This window comes from Anolis carolinensis, unplaced genomic scaffold (genome assembly GCF_035594765.1).
Source record: "Anolis carolinensis isolate JA03-04 unplaced genomic scaffold, rAnoCar3.1.pri scaffold_15, whole genome shotgun sequence".
Taxonomy (NCBI): Eukaryota; Metazoa; Chordata; class Lepidosauria; order Squamata; family Dactyloidae; genus Anolis; species Anolis carolinensis.
In genome coordinates this window covers 9,278,907-9,300,550 of record NW_026943826.1, presented here as the reverse complement: position 1 = coordinate 9,300,550, position 21,644 = coordinate 9,278,907, and the positions used below count along the sequence as shown (strand labels likewise).

At 39.5% G+C, this 21,644-nt stretch overlaps 1 protein-coding gene across 2 annotated transcripts in view; it reads left to right on the top strand.

Annotated features, from left to right (window-relative positions):
- The window catches only part of LOC100563256 (solute carrier family 2, facilitated glucose transporter member 5), a 34,265-nt gene extending 13,481 nt beyond the window's left edge, over positions 1-20,784 (top strand). Inside the window, exons 2-12 of one of the 2 annotated variants that reach the window (XM_062965713.1) lie at positions 2,533-2,631; positions 4,088-4,248; positions 7,919-8,043; positions 9,620-9,772; positions 10,833-10,958; positions 11,120-11,307; positions 12,261-12,371; positions 12,485-12,586; positions 15,335-15,407; positions 15,547-15,674; positions 18,472-20,784. In XM_062965713.1, coding sequence (XP_062821783.1) covers positions 2,533-2,631; positions 4,088-4,248; positions 7,919-8,043; positions 9,620-9,772; positions 10,833-10,958; positions 11,120-11,307; positions 12,261-12,371; positions 12,485-12,586; positions 15,335-15,407; positions 15,547-15,674; positions 18,472-18,711 — 1,506 coding nt within the window. In that variant the 3' untranslated portion in view covers positions 18,712-20,784. The remainder of the gene's footprint in view (positions 1-2,532; positions 2,632-4,087; positions 4,249-7,918; positions 8,044-9,619; positions 9,773-10,832; positions 10,959-11,119; positions 11,308-12,260; positions 12,372-12,484; positions 12,587-15,334; positions 15,408-15,546; positions 15,675-18,471) is intronic. The other variant, XM_062965714.1, reaches the window with a different exon arrangement.
- Positions 20,785-21,644: the final 860 nt, after the last annotated feature.

Here is a 21,644-nt window from a genome sequence, read left to right as displayed (position 1 = left end):
AATAATAATAATAATAGCATTTATTCTCCAGTGTGGATGCACTCAGAGAAGGGTATGGACCTTGGGAAACTATGACTCCCAGGACTGGATAGCATGGAGACATGGCATAATAATAATAATAATAATAATAATAATAATAATAATAATAATAATAATGGCATTTAAAATGAGTCCTTACTGCATTTATTCTTAAATGTAGATGCACCCAGGGAAGGGTGTGGACCTTGGGAAACTATAACTCCCAGGACTCCATAGCATGTAGAATGGCATAATAATAATAATAATAATAATAATAATAATAATAATAATAATAATAATAATAGCATTTAAGATGGGACCCTATGGCATTTATTCTTGAATGTAGATACAGCCAGGGAAAGGTATGGACCTTTGGAAACAATAACTCCCAGGACTGCACAGCATGTAGACACGGCATAATAATAATAATAATAATAATAATAATAATAATAATAATAATAATAATAATAATAATAATGGCATTTAAAATGAGTCCTTACTGCATTTATTCTTAAATGTAGATGCACCCAGGGAAGAGTACGGACCTTTGGAGACTATAACTTCCAGGACTGCACAGCATGTAGACACGGCATAATAATAATAATAATAATAATAATAATAATAATAATAATAATAATAATAATAATAATAATAATAATGGCATTTAAAATGAGTCCTTACTGCATTTATTCTTAAATGTAGATGCACCCAGGGAAGAGTACGGACCTTTGGAGACTATAACTTCCAGGACTGCACAGCATGTAGACACGGCATAATAATAATAATAATAATAATAATAATAATAATAATAATAATAATAATGGCATTTAAAATGAGTCCTTACTGCATTTATTCTTAAATGTAGATGCACCCAGGGAAGAGTACGGACCTTTGGAGACTATAACTTCCAGGACTCCACAGCATGGAGACACGGCATAATAATAATAATAATAATAATAATAATAATAATAATAATAATAATAATAATAATAATAATGGCATTTAAAATGAGTCCTTACTGCATTTATTCTCAAATGTGGATGCACCCAGGGAAGAGTACGGACCTTTGGAGACTATAACTTCCAGGACTCCACAGCATGGAGACACGGCATAATAATAATAATAATAATAATAATAATAATAATAATAATAATAATAATAATAATAATGGCATTTAAAATGAGTCCTTACTGCATTTATTCTTAAATGTAGATGCACCCAGGGAAGAGTACGGACCTTTGGAGACTATAACTTCCAGGACTCCACAGCATGGAGACACGGCATAATAATAATAATAATAATAATAATAATAATAATAATAATAATAATAATAATAATAATAATAATGGCATTTAAAATGAGTCCTTACTGCATTTATTCTTAAATGTAGATGCACCCAGGGAAGAGTACGGACCTTTGGAGACTATAACTTCCAGGACTCCACAGCATGGAGACACGGCATAATAATAATAATAATAATAATAATAATAATAATAATAATAATAATAATGGCATTTAAAATGAGTCCTTACTGCATTTATTCTTAAATGTAGATGCACCCAGGGAAGAGTACGGACCTTTGGAGACTATAACTTCCAGGACTCCACAGCATGGAGACACGGCATAATAATAATAATAATAATAATAATAATAATAATAATAATAATAATAATGGCATTTAAAATGAGTCCTTACTGCATTTATTCTTAAATGTAGATGCACCTAGAGAAGGGTATGGACCTCTGGAAACTATAACTCCCAGGACTGCACAGCATGGAGACATGGCATAATAATAATAATAATAATAATAATAATAATAATAATAATAATAATAATGGCATTTAAAATGAGTCCTTACTGCATTTATTCTTAAATGTAGATGCACCCAGAGAAGGGTATGGACCTCTGGAAACTATTACTCCCAGGACTCCACAGCATGTAGAATGGCACAATAATAATAATAATAATAATAATAACAACAACAACAACAACAACATTTAAGATGGGTCCCTATGGCATTTATTCTTGAATGTAGATACACCCAGGGAAGGGTATGGACCTTTGGAAACAATAACTCCCAGGACTCCACAGCATGGAGACATGGCATAATAACAATAACAACAATAACAACAACAACAACATTTAAGATGGATCCCTATGGCATTTATTCTTGAATGTAGATGCACCCAGGGAAGGGTGTGGACCTTTGGAAACTAGAACTCCCAAGACTTCACAGCATGGAGAGATGGCATAATAATAATAATAATAATAATAATAATAATAATAATAATAATAATAATAATAGTGTCTGCTGTGGACTCATCTTGTTGTGTTTCAAATAATAATAATAGTAATAATAGCATTTAAAATGGGTCCATATGGCATTTATTCTCGAATGTAGATGCACCCAGGGAAGGGTATGGACCTTGGGAAACTAAAACTCCCAGAAACAATGCGTTTTTGTGAATTTTTGACAATTAAGACTTTAATACACCCCAATTTTCTTGCCTACAGAGAATGACCCTGACGCTCGCTCTGGTCACATTCATCGCTGCCTTCGGATCCTCTTTCCAGTATGGGTACAACGTTTCGGTGATCAATTCCCCATACGTGGTAGGTTGAAGGCCTTCATTACTTGTTTCCCATCTCCAGAAGGTAGAGAAATCCAATTAACTTCCTCCATTATTTACAATAATAATAATAATACAGTCCTAGACACTTGGGAAGTGTTCGACTTGTGATTTTGTGAAACGAAATCCAGCATATCTATCTTGTTTGCTGTGTCATACAATAAAATACAATGTCATACAATAAAATAATAATAATAATAATAATTTTGATTGAAGTCCAAAATCAGAAACTCCTCAAAGCACAGCAAAGAACCAGTACAAGAAAACCGCACTACAAACTAGTGCTGACATCTGGCACAACAATAGATTGTTCGAAGGAATAGATTTTGCTAATAATAATAATAATAATAATAATAATAATACATCACACAGTCCTAGACACTTGGGAAGTGTCCGACTTGTGATTTTGTGATACGAAATCCAGCATATCTATCTTGTTTGCTGTGTCATACAATAAAATACAATGTCATACAATAAAATAATTATTATTTTTATTTTGATTGAAGACCAAAATCAGAAACTCCTCAAAGCACATCAAAGAATCAGTACAAGAAAACTGCACTACAAACTAGTGCTGACATCTGGCACAACAATAGATTGTTTGAATGAATAGATTTTGCTAATAATAATAATAATAATAATAATAATAATAATAATAATAATAATACATCACACAGTCCTAGACACTTGGGAAGTGTTCGACTTGTGATTTTGTGATACGAAATCCAGCATATCTATCTTGTTTGCTGTGTCGTAATAATAATAATAATAATAATAATAATAATAATAATAATAATACATCACACAGTCCTAGACACTTGGGAAGTGTTCGACTTGTGATTTTGTGAAACGAAATCCAGCATATCTATCTTGTTTGCTGTGTCATACAATAAAATACAATGTCATACAATAAAATAATAATAATAATAATTTTGATTGAAGCCCAAAATCAGAAACTCCTCAAAGCACAGCAAAGAATCAATACAAGAAAACCGCACTACAAACTAGTGCTGACATCTGGCACAACAATAGATTGTTCGAATGAATAGATTTTGCTAATAATAATAATAATAATAATAATAATAATAATAATAATAATACATCACACAGTCCTAGACACTTGGGAAGTGTTCGACTTGTGATTTTGTGATACGAAATCCAGCATATCTATCTTGTTTGCTGTGTCATAATAATAATAATAATAATAATAATAATAATAATAATAATAATAATACATCACACAGTCCTAGACACTTGGGAAGTGTTCGACTTGTGATTTTGTGAAACGAAATCCAGCATATCTATCTTGTTTGCTGTGTCATAATAAAATAATAATAATAATAACTTTATTATTATATCCAAGCCCAGCAATATGCAATAAAATACAATCAAATCAGAAGGATGTTGACTAACTTTTTCTCGTCCTTTTTGTGTCCCAGCTCATGCAAGATTTTTACAACAAGACCTACATGGAAAGATATGGAGAATATATGGATAGTGACTTAAAGACAGCTCTATGGTCCATCACAGTGTCCTTTTTCCCGCTCGGAGGCTTCTTCGGGTCGTTGTTGGTGGGTCCCATGGTGAACAAATTTGGCAGGTAGGAAGAACAACACAACCATTCAATGCTAAGGCTTCCCCGTCTGCGCAGGGTTCCATACTTCGCCCTTTAACAACACAACCGTTCAATGCTAAGGCTTCCCCGTCTGCGCAGGGTTCCATACTTCGCTCTTTAACAACACAACCGTTCAATGCTAAGGCTTCCCTGTCTGCGTAGAGTTCCATACTTTGCACTTTAACAACACAACCGTTCAATGCTAAGGCTTCCCCGTCTGCGCAGGGTTCCATACTTCGCTCTTTAACAACACAACCGTTCAATGCTAAGGCTTCCCCGTCTGCGCAGGGTTCCATACTTGGCACTTTAACAACACAACCGTCCAATGCTAAGGCTTCCCCGTCTGCGCAGGGTTCCATACTTCGCTCTTTAACAACACAACCGTTCAATGCTAAGGCTTCCCCGTCTGCGCAGGGTTCCATACTTCGCTCTTTAACAACACAACCGTTCAATGCTAAGGCTTCCCCGTCTGCGCAGGGTTCCATACTTCGCCCTTTAACAACACAACCGTTCAATGCTAAGGCTTCCCCGTCTGCGCAGGGTTCCATACTTCGCTCTTTAACAACACAACCGTTCAATGCTAAGGCTTCCCCGTCTGCGCAGGGTTCCATACTTCGCTCTTTAACAACACAACCGTTCAATGCTAAGGCTTCCCCGTCTGCGCAGGGTTCCATACTTCGCTCTTTAACAACACAACCGTTCAATGCTAAGGCTTCCCCGTCTGCGCAGGGTTCCATACTTCGCTCTTTAACAACACAACCGTTCAATGCTAAGGCTTCCCCGTCTGAGCAGGGTTCCATACTTCGCTCTTTAACAACACAACTGTTCAATGCTAAGGCTTCCCCGTCTGCGCAGGGTTCCATACTTCGCTCTTTAACAACACAACCGTTCAATGCTAAGGCTTCCCCGTCTGCGCAGGGTTCCATACTTCGCTCTTTAACAACACAACCGTTCAATGCTAAGGCTTCCCCGTCTGCGCAGGGTTCCATACTTCGCTCTTTAACAACACAACCGTTCAATGCTAAGGCTTCCCCGTCTGCGCAGGGTTCCATACTTCGCTCTTTAACAACACAACCGTTCAATGCTAAGGCTTCCCCGTCTGCGCAGGGTTCCATACTTCGCCCTTTAACAACACAACCGTTCAATGCTAAGGCTTCCCCGTCTGCGCAGGGTTCCATACTTCGCTCTTTAACAACACAACCGTTCAATGCTAAGGCTTCCCCGTCTGCGCAGGGTTCCATACTTCGCTCTTTAACAACACAACCGTTCAATGCTAAGGCTTCCCCGTCTGCGCAGGGTTCCATACTTGGCACTTTAACAACACAACCATTCAATGCTAAGGCTTCCCCGTCTGCGCAGGGTTCCATACTTCGCCCTTTAACAACACAACCGTTCAATGCTAAGGCTTCCCCGTCTGCGCAGGGTTCCATACTTCGCTCTTTAACAACACAACCGTTCAATGCTAAGGCTTCCCTGTCTGCGTAGAGTTCCATACTTTGCACTTTAACAACACAACCGTTCAATGCTAAGGCTTCCCCGTCTGCGCAGGGTTCCATACTTCGCTCTTTAACAACACAACCGTTCAATGCTAAGGCTTCCCCGTCTGCGCAGGGTTCCATACTTGGCACTTTAACAACACAACCGTCCAATGCTAAGGCTTCCCCGTCTGCGCAGGGTTCCATACTTCGCTCTTTAACAACACAACCGTTCAATGCTAAGGCTTCCCCGTCTGCGCAGGGTTCCATACTTCGCTCTTTAACAACACAACCGTTCAATGCTAAGGCTTCCCCGTCTGCGCAGGGTTCCATACTTCGCCCTTTAACAACACAACCGTTCAATGCTAAGGCTTCCCCGTCTGCGCAGGGTTCCATACTTCGCTCTTTAACAACACAACCGTTCAATGCTAAGGCTTCCCCGTCTGCGCAGGGTTCCATACTTCGCTCTTTAACAACACAACCGTTCAATGCTAAGGCTTCCCCGTCTGCGCAGGGTTCCATACTTCGCTCTTTAACAACACAACCGTTCAATGCTAAGGCTTCCCCGTCTGCGCAGGGTTCCATACTTCGCTCTTTAACAACACAACCGTTCAATGCTAAGGCTTCCCCGTCTGAGCAGGGTTCCATACTTCGCTCTTTAACAACACAACTGTTCAATGCTAAGGCTTCCCCGTCTGCGCAGGGTTCCATACTTCGCTCTTTAACAACACAACCGTTCAATGCTAAGGCTTCCCCGTCTGCGCAGGGTTCCATACTTCGCTCTTTAACAACACAACCGTTCAATGCTAAGGCTTCCCCGTCTGCGCAGGGTTCCATACTTCGCTCTTTAACAACACAACCGTTCAATGCTAAGGCTTCCCCGTCTGCGCAGGGTTCCATACTTCGCTCTTTAACAACACAACCGTTCAATGCTAAGGCTTCCCCGTCTGCGCAGGGTTCCATACTTCGCCCTTTAACAACACAACCGTTCAATGCTAAGGCTTCCCCGTCTGCGCAGGGTTCCATACTTCGCCCTTTAACAACACAACCGTTCAATGCTAAGGCTTCCCCGTCTGCGCAGGGTTCCATACTTCGCTCTTTAACAACACAACCGTTCAATGCTAAGGCTTCCCCGTCTGCGCAGGGTTCCATACTTCGCCCTTTAACAACACAACCGTTCAATGCTAAGGCTTCCCCGTCTTCGCAGGGTTCCATACTTCGCTCTTTAACAACACAACCGTTCAATGCTAAGGCTTCCCCGTCTGCGCAGGGTTCCATACTTCGCTCTTTAACAACACAACCGTTCAATGCTAAGGCTTCCCCGTCTGCGCAGGGTTCCATACTTCGCTCTTTAACAACACAACCGTTCAATGCTAAGGCTTCCCCGTCTGCGCAGGGTTCCATACTTCGCTCTTTAACAACACAACCGTTCAATGCTAAGGCTTCCCCGTCTGAGCAGGGTTCCATACTTCGCTCTTTAACAACACAACTGTTCAATGCTAAGGCTTCCCCGTCTGCGCAGGGTTCCATATTTCGGCCTTTAACAACACAACCGTTCAATGCTAAGGCTTCCCCGTCTGCGCAGGGTTCCATATTTCGCTCTTTAACAACACAACCGTCCAATGCTAAGGCTTCCCTGTCTGCGCAGGGTTCCATACTTCGCCCTTTAACAACACAACCATTCAATGCCAAGGCTTTCCCGTCTGTGCAGGGTTCCATACTTCACACTTGAACAACACAACCGTTCAATGCTAAGGCTTCCCCGTCTGCTCAGGGTTCCATACTTCGCCCTTTAACAACACAACCGTTCAATGCTAAGGCTTCCCCGTCTGCGCAGGGTTCCATACTTCGCTCTTTAACAACACAACCGTTCAATGCTAAGGCTTCCCCGTCTGCTCAGGGTTCCATACTTCGCCCTTTAACAACACAACCGTTCAATGCTAAGGCTTCCCCGTCTGCTCAGGGTTCCATACTTCGCTCTTTAACAACACAACCGTTCAATGCTAAGGCTTCCCACCAAATGGAACATAATGTTCAACCTTATGTTGTATTAGGTGTAATGCGTGAGAAAAACTCAAAGGATGCTGGATGTGTCTCTAGCCCCCTTTCCCCTTTTACGACGGCGGAGGCATTACTTTTCATTCAATCCCGTAAATACTTGTTTCTCTCTTCCTATCCAGGAAGGGCACTTTACTGATCAACAACATCTTCTCCATCATCCCTGCCATCCTCATGGGGAGCGCCCGGGTGGCAAAGACTTTCGAGATCATCATCGTCTGCCGCATCGTCATCGGAATATGCGCCGGTGAGTCACGTGTCTCAAAAAGTGGGAGCATTCCGAGCAATAAATAAAGATAATATTTTTATTTATTTATGTCTTTACTATATTTATATCCCGCCCTTCTCACCCTGAAAGGGGCTCAGAGCACTTACAAGCTATATGTACATACAATATATTATATTACAAGCTGTGCCCGGACACGTGTTGCTGTGGCTTATGGGAATGCTTTGTTGGCCAGGTGGAATAGCAGTGAATAGCTTTGCAGCCTCAAAAGCCTGAACCCTGGCTGTATCCCGGCACCATTGTGATGAAGTGGGCGGGGCCTAAAGGGGGCAGGGCCTACCCTTCTGACCAGCAACCAGGGTTGAAAACGGCTCTTCCTCGTTCTCCAAATTGGACTTTATTCTCCAGGTTTTTTTATTGAAAGACATAAATTGGATGACGATGTCTTTTGTGGCCAAGTTTGGTGTGATTTGGTTCAGTGGTTTTGTTGTTTACTCAGTCCTACAAATGTTTACTCAGTCCTACAAATGTTTACTCAGTCCTACAAACGTTTACTCAGTCCTACAAATGTTTACTCAGTCCTACAAATGTAGTATTTTATTATACTGTTTTAAATGTATTTATTGGATTGTTTTAAATTGATTGTTTTATTTTTGTACTGTATACCGGCATTGAATTTGCCAGATTGTGAGCCGCCCTGAGTCCCTTGGGGTGAGAAGGGCGGCATATAAATGATGGAAATAAATAAATAAATAAATAAATATATAAATACAAATGTTTACTCAGTCCTACAAATGTTTCCTCAGTCCTACATGTCTGGGCATGGCCCCATGTAAGCCGCCCCGAGTCCCTCCGGGGAGATGGGGCGGGATATAAGAATAAAATTATTATTATTATTATTATTACAAACGTTTCCTCAGTCCTGCAAACGTTTGCTCAGTCCTACAAACGTTTGCTCAGTCCTACAAACGTTTACTCAGTCCTACAAACGTTTACTCAGTCCTACAAATGTTTGCTCAGTCCTACAAACGTTTGCTCAGTCCTACAAACGTTTACTCAGTCCTACAAATGTTTCCTCAGTCCTACAAGCGTTTCCTCAGTCCTGCAAATGTTTACTCAGTCCTACAAACGTTTACTCAGTCCTACAAATGTTTACTCAGTCCTACAAACGTTTACTCAGTCCTACAAACATTTACTCAGTCCTACAAACGTTTACTCAGTCCTACAAACGTTTCCTCAGTCCTACAAACGTTTCCTCAGTCCTGCAAATGTTTACTCAGTTCTACAAACGTTTACTCAGTCCTACAAATGTTTACTCAGTCCTACAAATGTTTACTCAGTCCTACAAATGTTTCCTCAGTCCTACAAGCGTTTCCTCAGTCCTACAAACGTTTACTCAGTCCTACAAATTCTAAATCAGAATTATATATTACTATATTGTAGTATACCACTATATTGTCGTATTATTGCTAATATTACATGTAATATATAATATATATATGATATTATTATCTTGTATTATTATTAGTATTATATTGTATTACATCATAGCATTATTGTCAATATTATCTATATATATTTATGGATTTATTTACAGGCCTGTCTTCCAACGTCGTGCCCATGTATCTTGGGGAGCTGTCCCCCAAAAACTTACGGGGGGCGTCCGGGGTGGTCCCGCAGCTCTTCATCACCATCGGGATCCTGGTCGCCCAGATCCTGGGGATGCAGATGATCCTGGGGAACTATGACGGTAAACCAATCTTCATTCAAGTTTGCGGGTCACAATAAGCCAAGATGAGTTGATTTAACCACAGTTCATTCCTTTAGGAAACTCACAACTCTCCAGCCAGAGAAAGAAGCTAGGGATAGACCATGGTTCAATATTTAATCATAACAACAAGCTATGATTCTAACCAGCTTATTCCAACTGCAAGCCATGGTTCCTAATTGTTTGTAACGGGCTTGTTTGCAGAGTCAGCTTCAGACACATCAATAAACAGAGGCTCACTGTAATAAGGTGAGAATCACACCGCTCCCATCATTCTCAGCAAATGCAGGATGATGGGAGTTGTAGTCCCAACAAAAGTGCTGCGTGCATCAATAGCCATGAAGGTGCTGTCTATACATATCTATCTACATACATATCAATATCTAACTATACATATCTATCTATAACTATACAACTATCTCTATACACATCTATTTATATACACATCTATCTATATACATATCTATCTATATCTTTCTATACCTATCTACCTATATTTATCTAACTATACGTATGTATCTATATCTATCTATCTATATCTAACTATACATATCTATATCTAACTATACATATCTATCTATATCTAACTATACATATCTATATCTAACTATACATATCTATGTATATCTATACATATCTATATCTAACTATACATATCTATCTATATCTAACTATACATATCTATATCTAACTATACATATCTATCTATATCTAAGTATACATACCCATCTACCGTACATACATATCTATCTACATCTAACTATACATATCTATATCTAACTATACATATCTATCTATATCTAACTATACATACCCATCTACCGTATATACATATCTATCTATATCTAACTATACATATCTTATAACTATATATATCTAACTATATCTAACTATACATATCTATCTATAACTATACATATCTATCTATATCTAACTATACATATCTATCTATATAATTCTTGGATCCAACCAGTGGAAGAGTGGCCGAACATCCATCTGTGCCAGCATGTCAACATCTCTTTTCCCTTCTCTTTTCTTGCAGGCTGGCCAATACTACTGGGTCTCACGGGGGTCCCGGCCGCTCTCCAGCTCCTAACTCTCCCCTTTTTCCCCGAGAGCCCCCGATATCTGCTGATCCAGAAGGGCGACGAAGACGGTGCCAGGAAAGGTACATTTTCCATCTGATTATATTCCTGGATGAAGAGGGAGAGATGCAGGATTTAGGAATTTTGTGCTGCTTCCATCATTGGTGGAGTTCAGAACGCTTTTGATTGTAGGTGAACTATAAATCCCAGGCAAAATGTCAACTGCCTTAATTTACCCCTTCAGCTTTGAAGAAGCTGCGCGGCTGGGACGACGTGGACGACGAGATGGAGGAGATGTGGCAGGAGGACCAGGCGGAGAAAGCCGAGGGGCGGATGTCCGTGTTCACGCTCTTCACCTACCGCGGACTCCGCTGGCAACTTATCTCCATCATTGTGATGATGATGGGGCAGCAGCTCTCGGGAGTTAACGCGGTAAATCACAACTTGCTCAACATTACGATTTCTTAGAGATCTGGGCCACAAAAGACATAGTCAATAAAAAACTAGAAAAAATAAAGTCTAAATTACAGAGGAAGAGCCGTTTTTCCCCTAGCTGCCAGTCAATAGGACTCAACATAACCCCTTGCCCAAACTTTCAAACCGGAAGCCATGATTGACATAGTCATCCCATCTATGTTTTTCAATAAAAAACCTAGAAAAAAATAAAGTCTAATTACAGAGGAAGAGCCATTTTCCCCCTAGCTGCCAGTCAGTAGGACTCAACATAACCTCCTGCCCAAACTTTCAAACCGGAAGCCATGATTGACATAGTCATCCCATCTATGTTTTTCAATAAAAAACCTAGAAAAAAATAAAGTCTAATTACAGAGGAAGAGCCATTTTTCCCCTAGCTGCCAGTCAGTAGGACTCAACATAACCTCCTGCCCAAACTTTCAAACCGGAAGCCATGATTGACATAGTCATCCCATCTATGTTTTTCAATAAAAAAACTAGAAAAAAATAAAGTCTAAATTACAGAGGAAGAGCCGTTTTCCCCCTAGCTGCCAGTCAGTAGGACTCAACATAACCCCCTGCCCAAACTTTCAAACCGGAAGCCATGATTGACATAGTCATCCCATTTATGTTTTTCAATAAAAAAACTAGAAAAAAATAAAGTCTAAATTACAGAGGAAGAGCCGTTTTCCCCCTAGCTGCCAGTCAATAGGAGTCAACATAACCCCCTGCCCAAACTTTCAAACCGGAAGCCATGATTGACATAGTCATCCCATCTATGTTTTTAAATAAAAAACTAGAAAAAAATAAAGTCTAAATTACAGAGGAAGAGCCGTTTTCCCCCTAGCTGCCAGTCAATAGGACTCAACATAACCCTCTCTCCGAACTTTCAAACCGGAAGCCATGATTTCATTGTTTTTCTCTCGTTTCAGATTTACTACTACGCCGATGAAATCTACTTGTCCACTGGGTTGAATAAGTACGACGTCCAGTTCGTCACGGCTGGGACGGGAGCGGTCAACGTCGTCATGACATTCCTTGCGGTATTGGATTGTCCAAAACGGGCTCTACTTTCCAGAGGCGGGAGGTTCCAAAGTGTAACACTGTATTAACCAAGCTCGGCGTGCACTTAATCATCTCCCTTCACATTGTGTAGGTTTTTATCGTCGAGTCTCTGGGCCGGAGGATTCTGTTGCTGGTTGGTTTCGGGATCTGCTGCGTGGCGTGTGCCGTATTGACCGTCGCTCTGAATCTCACGGTCTGTAACCGAGTCTTCGTCCTGGGGAAGTTGCCAGGGACGGGGATACTGGGACCCAAATTGGTTTCGTGTGCCCACTCTCCTAGAATCCGTAACTATGCGCTTGTTGTCTTTCTAAGCACTCTGCCTTTATGCAACGTCCTTAAGGGAAATTATATGCTCAGTCAAGCGGCTGAAATATCCCGTATATTAGGCTTTTGCATAATATATCAAACGGGAATCACAGATACAACATAAGTCCACAATCAGGAAGGTATAACTAGTAAGACTTGAACATGGACAGGAACATAGAAAACTTCCAGGAGAGATCCGAAATCAAAGTCTGACTTGAACCAGGAAGAAGAGAACGCAGGCTTAGCTTCTCACTCTAACACAGCGTTGCCTGAACTGAGCTTAAAGTCAACAACTTGTTGCTTAACAGACACCCATGAAAGCATTCCGTTTCCAAAATCAAAGCTTGACTAGAACCAGGAACAAGAGACTCAGGCTTAGCTTCTCACTCTAATACAGCGTTGCCTGAACTGAGCTTAAAGTCAACAACTTGTTGCTTAATAGACACCCATGAAAGCATTCCGTTTCCAAAATCAAAGCTCAAATAGAACCAGGAACAAGAGAATCAGGCTTAGCTTCTCAGTCTAACACAGCGTTGCCTGAACTGATCTTAAATTAAACAACTTGTTGCTTAATAGACAGCCATGAAGGCATGACGTTTCCAAAATCAAAGCTTGACTTGAACCAGGAACAAGAGAACTCAGGCTTAGCTTCTCACTCTCACGCAGTGTTGCCTGAACTGATCTTAAAGTAAACAACTTGTTGCTTAATAGACACCCATGAAAGCATGACGTTTCCCATGAATTTCTTTCACAACTTTCCCACGAAATCTTTCTAAATTAGCTATTCACAGACTTGAGGGCCCATCACTTTGTGCCACAGAAAAGCTCACAATCTATAGATATAAAAATGCAATGTGCATCATTAGGACCAAGTTAACAACAAAACCACTGGGACAAATCACACCAAATTTGGCCACAATACTCATCACTTTCCAAGGAGTGACTTTGCACTTTTAACTACAGTAGAGTCTCACTTATCCAACATAAGCTTCTCACTCTAACACGGTGTTGCCGGAACTGATCTTAAGGTAAACAACTTGTGGCTTAATAGACACCCATGAAAGCATGACATTTCCCGTGAATTTCTTTCACAACTTTCCCACGAAATCTCTCTAAATGAGCTATTCACAGACTTGAGGGCCCATCACTTTGTGCCACAGGAAAGATCACAATCTATCTATCTATATAAAAATGCAATGTGCCTCATTAGGACCGAGTTAACAACAAAACCACTGGGCCAAATCAAACCAAATTTGGCCACAATACTCGGCAATTTCCAAGGAGTGACCTTGCACTTTTAACTACCTCTTGTTTACAAAACTCACCTAGCGCACTTTTGCCCAGTTCATTTTTATGATTCCAGTGTTGTGTTATAACTTGTGTTTTACTAATATTAGTTATTTTACTTTTATGTCAATGTTTAATTTTTATTTGCGTGTGATGTTGTTTTATGTTTGTTATTGTATTTTCCCGGGCATCGGCCCCATGTAAGCCACCCGAATCCCCCAGGGGAGATGGAGGCGGGGTATAAAAATAAAATTATTATTATTATTATTATTATTATTATTATTATTATTATTATTATTATTTAGATAGATATGCTGGATTTCGTATCACAAAATCACAAGTCGAACACTTCCCAAGTGTCTAGGACTGTGTGATGTATTTTCGGATGATACATGCAGATCCCAGCAGGGTGGCCTTTTGCAGTTGGCAGATCGTGATTTTGTCAATGTCTATTGTTTCCAAATGCTGGCTGAGATCTTTTGGCACGGCACCCAATGTGCCCATCACCACCGGGACCACCTGCACTGGTTTCTGCCAGAGTCTTTGAAGTTCAGTCTTGAGGTCCTGATAGCGGCTGAGTTTTTCCTGTTGTTTTTCGTCAATGCGACTGTCACCTGGGATGGCGACATCAATGATCCAAACCTTTTTCTTTTCCACAACTGTGATGTCTGGTGTGTTGTGTTCCAGAACTTTGTCAGTCTGGATTCGGAAGTCCCACAGTATCTTTGCGTGCTCATTTTCCAATACTTTTGCAGGTTTGTGATCCCACCAGTTCTTTGCTGCTGGGAGGTGGTACTTGAGGCATAAGTTCCAATGAATCATTTGGGCCACATGGTTGTGCCTCTGTTTGTAGTCTGTCTGTGCGATTTTCTTACAGCAGCTGAGGATATGATCAATGGTTTCGTCAGCTTCCTTGCACAGTCTGCATTATTATTATTATTATTATTATTATTATTATTATTATTATTATTATTGCAACTTCAAAGCCTGGCTGCATCATATCTAGGGGACTCCATTGTTGGCCAACTTGAATACCCTCGCAGCTTCAAAGCCTGGCTGCTTCATACATAGGGGAATATTCTCTAGGCCACCTTGAATGCCACAAAAAAAAATCCTAATTAAGACTATGCCACAGCAACACGTGGCCGGGCACAGCTAGTCCTCTCTAAACCATCAGTTAAACTATCAGCCTCTGGTGACTGATCGATAACACGAGTCTCTCCTAACTTGTGTGTTTCTCTTCATTAAAAATATTGTCTGATGTTGTTTGGCCTCAAGTGTCCTGTTTTGTGTCTGTGAAATGCTGGAGAGTGTGTCTTGACGCTTCAATTCCAATCTCCCCCGACAGTCTATCGGCTGGATGTCCTACGTCAGTATCGCCAGCATCATCTCGTACGTCATTGGACACGCCATCGGAGCAAGTAAGTTTGCGCTCTTCTTGGCTCGGAGGAGAAACAAAGGTGTTGTCGAAGGCTTTCATGACAGTGATTCCGGCCACGAAAGTCTTCAACAACACATTCTGGGGCATCCTCAGCAACCCTGATTCTCTCTCCTTGGCAGGTCCGATCCCGAGCGTCATGATCATCGAGATGTTCCTCCAGTCGTCTCGCTCCGCAGCGTTCATGATCGGAGGTTCCGTGCACTGGCTCTCCAATTTCACGGTTGGGCTGGTCTTCAATTATATGAGGGTAAGGAAGCCAGAGATGTGTGTGAGCCTTTTTTTGTGAGCTTAGGATGCTCAGAAATATTGGACAGAGCTTGAAAACATTGGCCAATACTGTAAATATAGTCTCAGCTGGAGCTGCACTGCACCAGAACTATACAATATCAATCAGGCACAGATATCCATGTCGAAATACTAAGCAAATGGTGTAAATAAAAATAAGAATTTTTCTTTTCTTTTTGTTGTATGAACGTAGAGGCATGGATGAGAGGTTGTGCTGTCAATTTTCAAGGTTGTGGGGCATTTACTTTAGTTGTTTTGTCCGGTGCCGTGATTCCATTACCCTTTTATATATATAGATAGCTATGCCTGGCCACGCGTGGCTGTGGCTAGGACTTAATTTTTCTTTTCTTTTTGTTGTATGAACGTAGAGGCATGGATGAGAGGTTGTGCTGTCAATTTTCAAGGTTGTGGGGCGTTTAGTTTAGTTGTTTTGTCCGGTGCCGTGATTCCATTACCCTTTTATATATATAGATAGCTATGCCTGGCCACGCGTGGCTGTGGCTAGGACTTAATTTTTCTTTTCTTTTTGTTGTATGAATGTAGAGGCGTGGATGAGAGGTTGTGCTGTCAATTTTCAAGGTTGTGGGGCATTTACTTTAGTTGTTTTGTCCGGTGCCGTGATTCCATTACCCTTTTATATATATAGATAGCTATGCCTGGCCACGCATGGCTGTGGCTAGGACTTAATTTTTCTTTTATTTTTGTTGTATGAACGTAGAGGCATGGATGAGAGGTTGTGCTGTCAATTTTCAAGGTTGTGGGGCGTTTAGTTTAGTTGTTTTGTCCGGTGCCGTGATTCCATTACCCTTTTATATATATAGATAGCTATGCCTGGCCACGCGTGGCTGTGGCTAGGACTTAATTTTTCTTTTCTTTTTGTTGTATGAACGTAGAGGCGTGGATGAGAGGTTGTGCTGTCAATTTTCAAGGTTGTGGGGCATTTACTTTAGTTGTTTTGTCCGGTGCCGTGATTCCATTACCCTTTTATATATATAGATAGCTATGCCTGGCCACGCATGGCTGTGGCTAGGACTTAATTTTTCTTTTATTTTTGTTGTATGAACGTAGAGGCATGGATGAGAGGTTGTGCTGTCAATTTTCAAGGTTGTGGGGCGTTTAGTTTAGTTGTTTTGTCCGGTGCCGTGATTCCATTACCCTTTTATATATATAGATGTTGTACTATAAGACCATATTGTAATATTATTAGTAATATTACATGTAATATAAATATACCATTTTTAGTACTCACAACTAGGTTCACGGAGTTCTAGTAGTCACTAAGGAAATGCTAAAGTAAATATTCTCATTCAGACTAAATGTGTAAATTTGTCTTAAAGTATATGTATTATCTATTATATTATCCTATATATTTCTAGGATGTGTTTTACACTTCATTCATCTGTTGCACCATGATCAATAATTCACTCCGCGTAATTAACTTCCTATCAATTGTGCCCTCATTTTTATTGTAATTCTGAAACTAAAAATAAAATAATATATATATAATTCACTCCGCATGCATAGCATGACCTAGAGATGTGTATATAGTAATATTGTGCTATACTAATAATATAATATATTGTATGTATAGACATGTATAGCTAGATATAAATATCTATAGTTGCAAGATATGTATAGTTAGATATAGATAGATATGTATTTACGGTAGATGGGTATGTATAGTTAGATATAGATAGATATGTATAGTTATAGATACATACGTAGTTAGATATAGATAGATAGGTATGTATAGTTAGGTATAGATAGATATGTATATAGATGATATTTATAGTTAGATATAGATCAATGATGGGCAAGCTTTTGTGCTTGGTGTGTCAAAATTCACCAAAAAACCTAGCATGACTTGGGTGGTGTGTCACTTCGAGAAAAAAACCCATAATTTCGCAATTTGTATAGTTTAAATAACAAAAATGTATAGTTGTAATATATAACTGTATTTAATAAATCAAAAACTATTTACTACCCTTATTTCCATGTACAACAATCTATGGTACCTCTTGCAGTTTCCACGCTGATTTCTCTCTATTCTAGTTTCAATGTAGTCGTGAATAATGAATAATATAATAGTAATAATATAAATAGAATTATATATATATATATATATATATATATATATATATATATATATATAAAATGTAATGTGAATAATTCCCATGGAGTAAACAACAAAACCACTGGACCAAATCACACCAAATTTGGCCACAAAGACATAGTCATCCACTCTATGTCTTTCAATCAAAACAACCTAAAAAAATTAAGTCCAGATTACAGAAAACCCTCCAAAACCAAAAATTACTATTACTATATATGTGGCCATATACTAACTACCAGCAATTCCTCAATACTTTATTTTCCATACCAAGACAGCTAGCACAATATAATAACATTAATTACATATTACATGTAATGTTACTAATAATATTACAATATAGTGGTATAGTGCAATATAGTAATATATAATGCTAAGCTAATAAGATCATTTATTGTATCTATATATATATATATATATAAATGTTATGTGCGTTTTTCCCCTGGAGTAAACAACAAAACCACTGGTCCAAACCACACCAAATTTGGCCACAAAAGACATAGTCATCCACTCTATGTCTTTCAATCAAAAAAACCTAGGTCCAGATTACAGAAAACCCTCCAAAACCAAAAATTACTAACCGCGCATGCGCAGAACACTTGCATTGTTCTCACTCGCTCACGTCGGTTTGATTTCGTTTCCTTTCCAGCAAGGGCTCGGCGCGTATTCCTTCCTCATCTTTTGCGGCATTTGCTTGGTCACCGACATCTACATCTTCTTCGTCGTCCCCGAAACCAAGAACAAGACCTTCATGGAGATCAACCAGATCATGGCCAAGAGGAACGGGGTCGGCGTCGAGGAGGGCAACAAGGAGGAGCTCGCGGATTTCGCCGCCAACTCGGTGCCGCATGGAAAGAAGGCCGAAGTGGAGAGGAACAGCGCCCTTTGAGGTGGCTCCTTGCCTTGGGTTCGGGACCAAGTGGGCATCTCCAGATACGTTTCCCCATGTTGTCGTGGGTTTAGGTGTAAATAAATCCGTGTTGCTGTGTATCTGGTGCAGATGGTTAGTAGCCAGCTGCAATAAATCACTACTGAGATCGAAGCCCAGGTCGGATTGAGCTCCCGACCGTTTAATAGCCTTGCTCGTTGTTGACCTAAGCAGCTCGAAAGACACTTGCATCTGTCGAGTAGGAAATTCAGGTACCGCTTTATGCGGGGAGGCTAATTTTAATTTACGACACCATTAAAACTTCCAGCAGCGCGCGGAAAGGAATGAGGAAGTACTCCATCAAGGACTCGGTGTCGCAATTTGAGAAGTATATTAAAGAGTCCTACCGAGTGTAGGAAATTGAGCTCCCAACCATTTAATAGCATAGCTCGTTGTTGACCTAAGCAGCTCGAAATACACTTGCATCTGTCGAGTAGGAAATTCAGGTACCGCTTTATGCGGGGAGGCTAATTTTAATTTACGACACCATTAAAACTTCCAGCAGCGCACGGAAAGGAATGAGGAAGTACTCCATCAAGGACTCAGTGACACTTTCAATGCCATTATCGAGACATATGACATATATAGACAGACACAGAGGCAATTTAACATTTTTCCAGCTTCCGGCCTCCTGAGAGTATGCTCAATTCCGGCAGCAAGGGGAGCTGCCACTTCATCGTCCGCTTGTGAAACTGAGTCCTTGATGGAGTATTTCCTCATTCCTTTCCTCACACTGCTAGCAGATTTTAAGGTGTCATAAATTAAGTTAAATTAGCCTCCCCACATCAAGCAGTACCTAGAATTTTCTACTCAATAGATACAACTGTTTTTCAAGCTATTTAGGTGGGCAACGAGCTAGGCCATTAACAGTTGGGAGCTCAATCTGACCCATAGATTAAGTTAAATTAGCCTCCCCGCGTAAAGTGGTACCTAGAATTTTCTACTTAATAGATACAACTATTTTTCAAGCTACTTAGGTGAGCAGCGAGCTAAGCCATTAACAATGGGGAATTTTATCCGACCCATAAATTAAGTTAAATTAGCCTCCCCGTATAAAGCGGTACCTAGAATTTTCTACTTAATAGATACAACTATTTTTCAAGCTACTTAGGTGAGCAGCGAGCTAAGCCATTAACGGTTGGGAGTTTTATCCGACCCATAAATTAAGTTTAATTAGCCTCCCCATATGAAGCGGTACCTAGAATTTTCTACTCAACAGATGCAACTGTTTTTTCCCGGGCTTTGATCCCATGACCTTTCAGTCAGTAGTGATTTATTGCAGCTGGCTCCTAACCAGCTGCGCCACACCCCGGCCCTCAATATAAACAAATATTAAATATTTGCCTTGAGATCAGCTGTAGAAAGGAAGCTACTAAATGTATTGGAAGATCTTAACCAGTAAGTCAACACAGAACTAAAGTTGTGTGTACTGGGATTGTGGCAAAGCTTCGGACGGGATTGTAAATAATCCGATCCATGGATTGGGACTGATGCCTTCATCGTTCAACTCTTCGGAGCATCTGTATTTCGAAACGGCAGGATTCGCTTTGTGACAGCTCAAAGTGGAGCCGTGGATATATTCCGTGTCCAACGTCATGTGGAAACCAGAGACATAAGGACTCCGGTTAGGTTTCTTTCATCCATTGGAATCCTGCTTTCGAGTTAGATTGCAACCGACGGGGGTTGAATGAAAAGTAATGCCTCCGCCTTCGCCACTTGGGTTTGGATGGGAATATTTTAATAAATCAAACTCAGAAATAATCCTCAGAATGTGCTCTTTAACTTCCACTATTCACTTTCCCACACCATCACCGGAGCATTGGATACGTTTCTGACAAATTTTCCGAAGCCGTCACGGAAGAAGTCTACACTCGGTTTCTGCGTCCGACGTCTCGCAGGACCCATCGTTATAGATTATTATTATTATTTATTTGCGACATTTATATACCGCCCTTCTCACCCCAAAGGGGACTCAGGGCGGTTTACAAGTATATATACTTACAATATATTATATTATATTGTATTATATAATTATATTATAATTATATTATATAATTATATTATAATTATATTGTATAATATAATATAATTATATATTATATATAATTATATAATTATATTATAATTATATTATATAATTATATTATAATTATATATTATAATTATATTATAATTATATTATAATTATATTGTATAATATAATATAATATAATATAATTATAATTATATTATAATTATATTGTATAATATAATATAATTATAATATAATTATATAATATAATTATAATATAATTATATAATATAATTATAATATAATTATATAATATAATTATAATATAATTATATAATTATATTATATTAGATCTTCCGATATCCAAGCCAAGCCATAATGTGACCCACATGTTCTTGTGAAATGCTTGAAATTTCTCTCGAACGTCCTGAATCAATTTATCCACAGACCAGGACTGCTATATGTTGAGGAATTACGAAGGCGGAGGCATTACTTTTCATTCAACCCTCTTACAATCCCCTTCACACTGGTTTCTCCTTCTGTCCCATTTGTGCCGTGTCTTTGGTCTTTATTTCGCCAGATCTACACGTTCGCCATTTATTATTCGATTATATCCGACCTTACCGTAATTTCCCAATATTGATGATTTATCGTCGTTTCTAGGATAAATCCTAAAAATAGCCACACTGTTTGTTTGTGAAAGAGTGGAACGCAAAAACACTGTAAATATTTGACGTGCAAAGTGTATATGAGTATATATATATATATATATAAGTGTGTGTTTTCGGGCAATATATTTTGTAAAAAAGGACGGTTGTGATTCTTTTTAAAAGTAGGGAAAATTTTAAAAATAAAATAAAAGTCGTTTTGTAAAGTCTGGAAA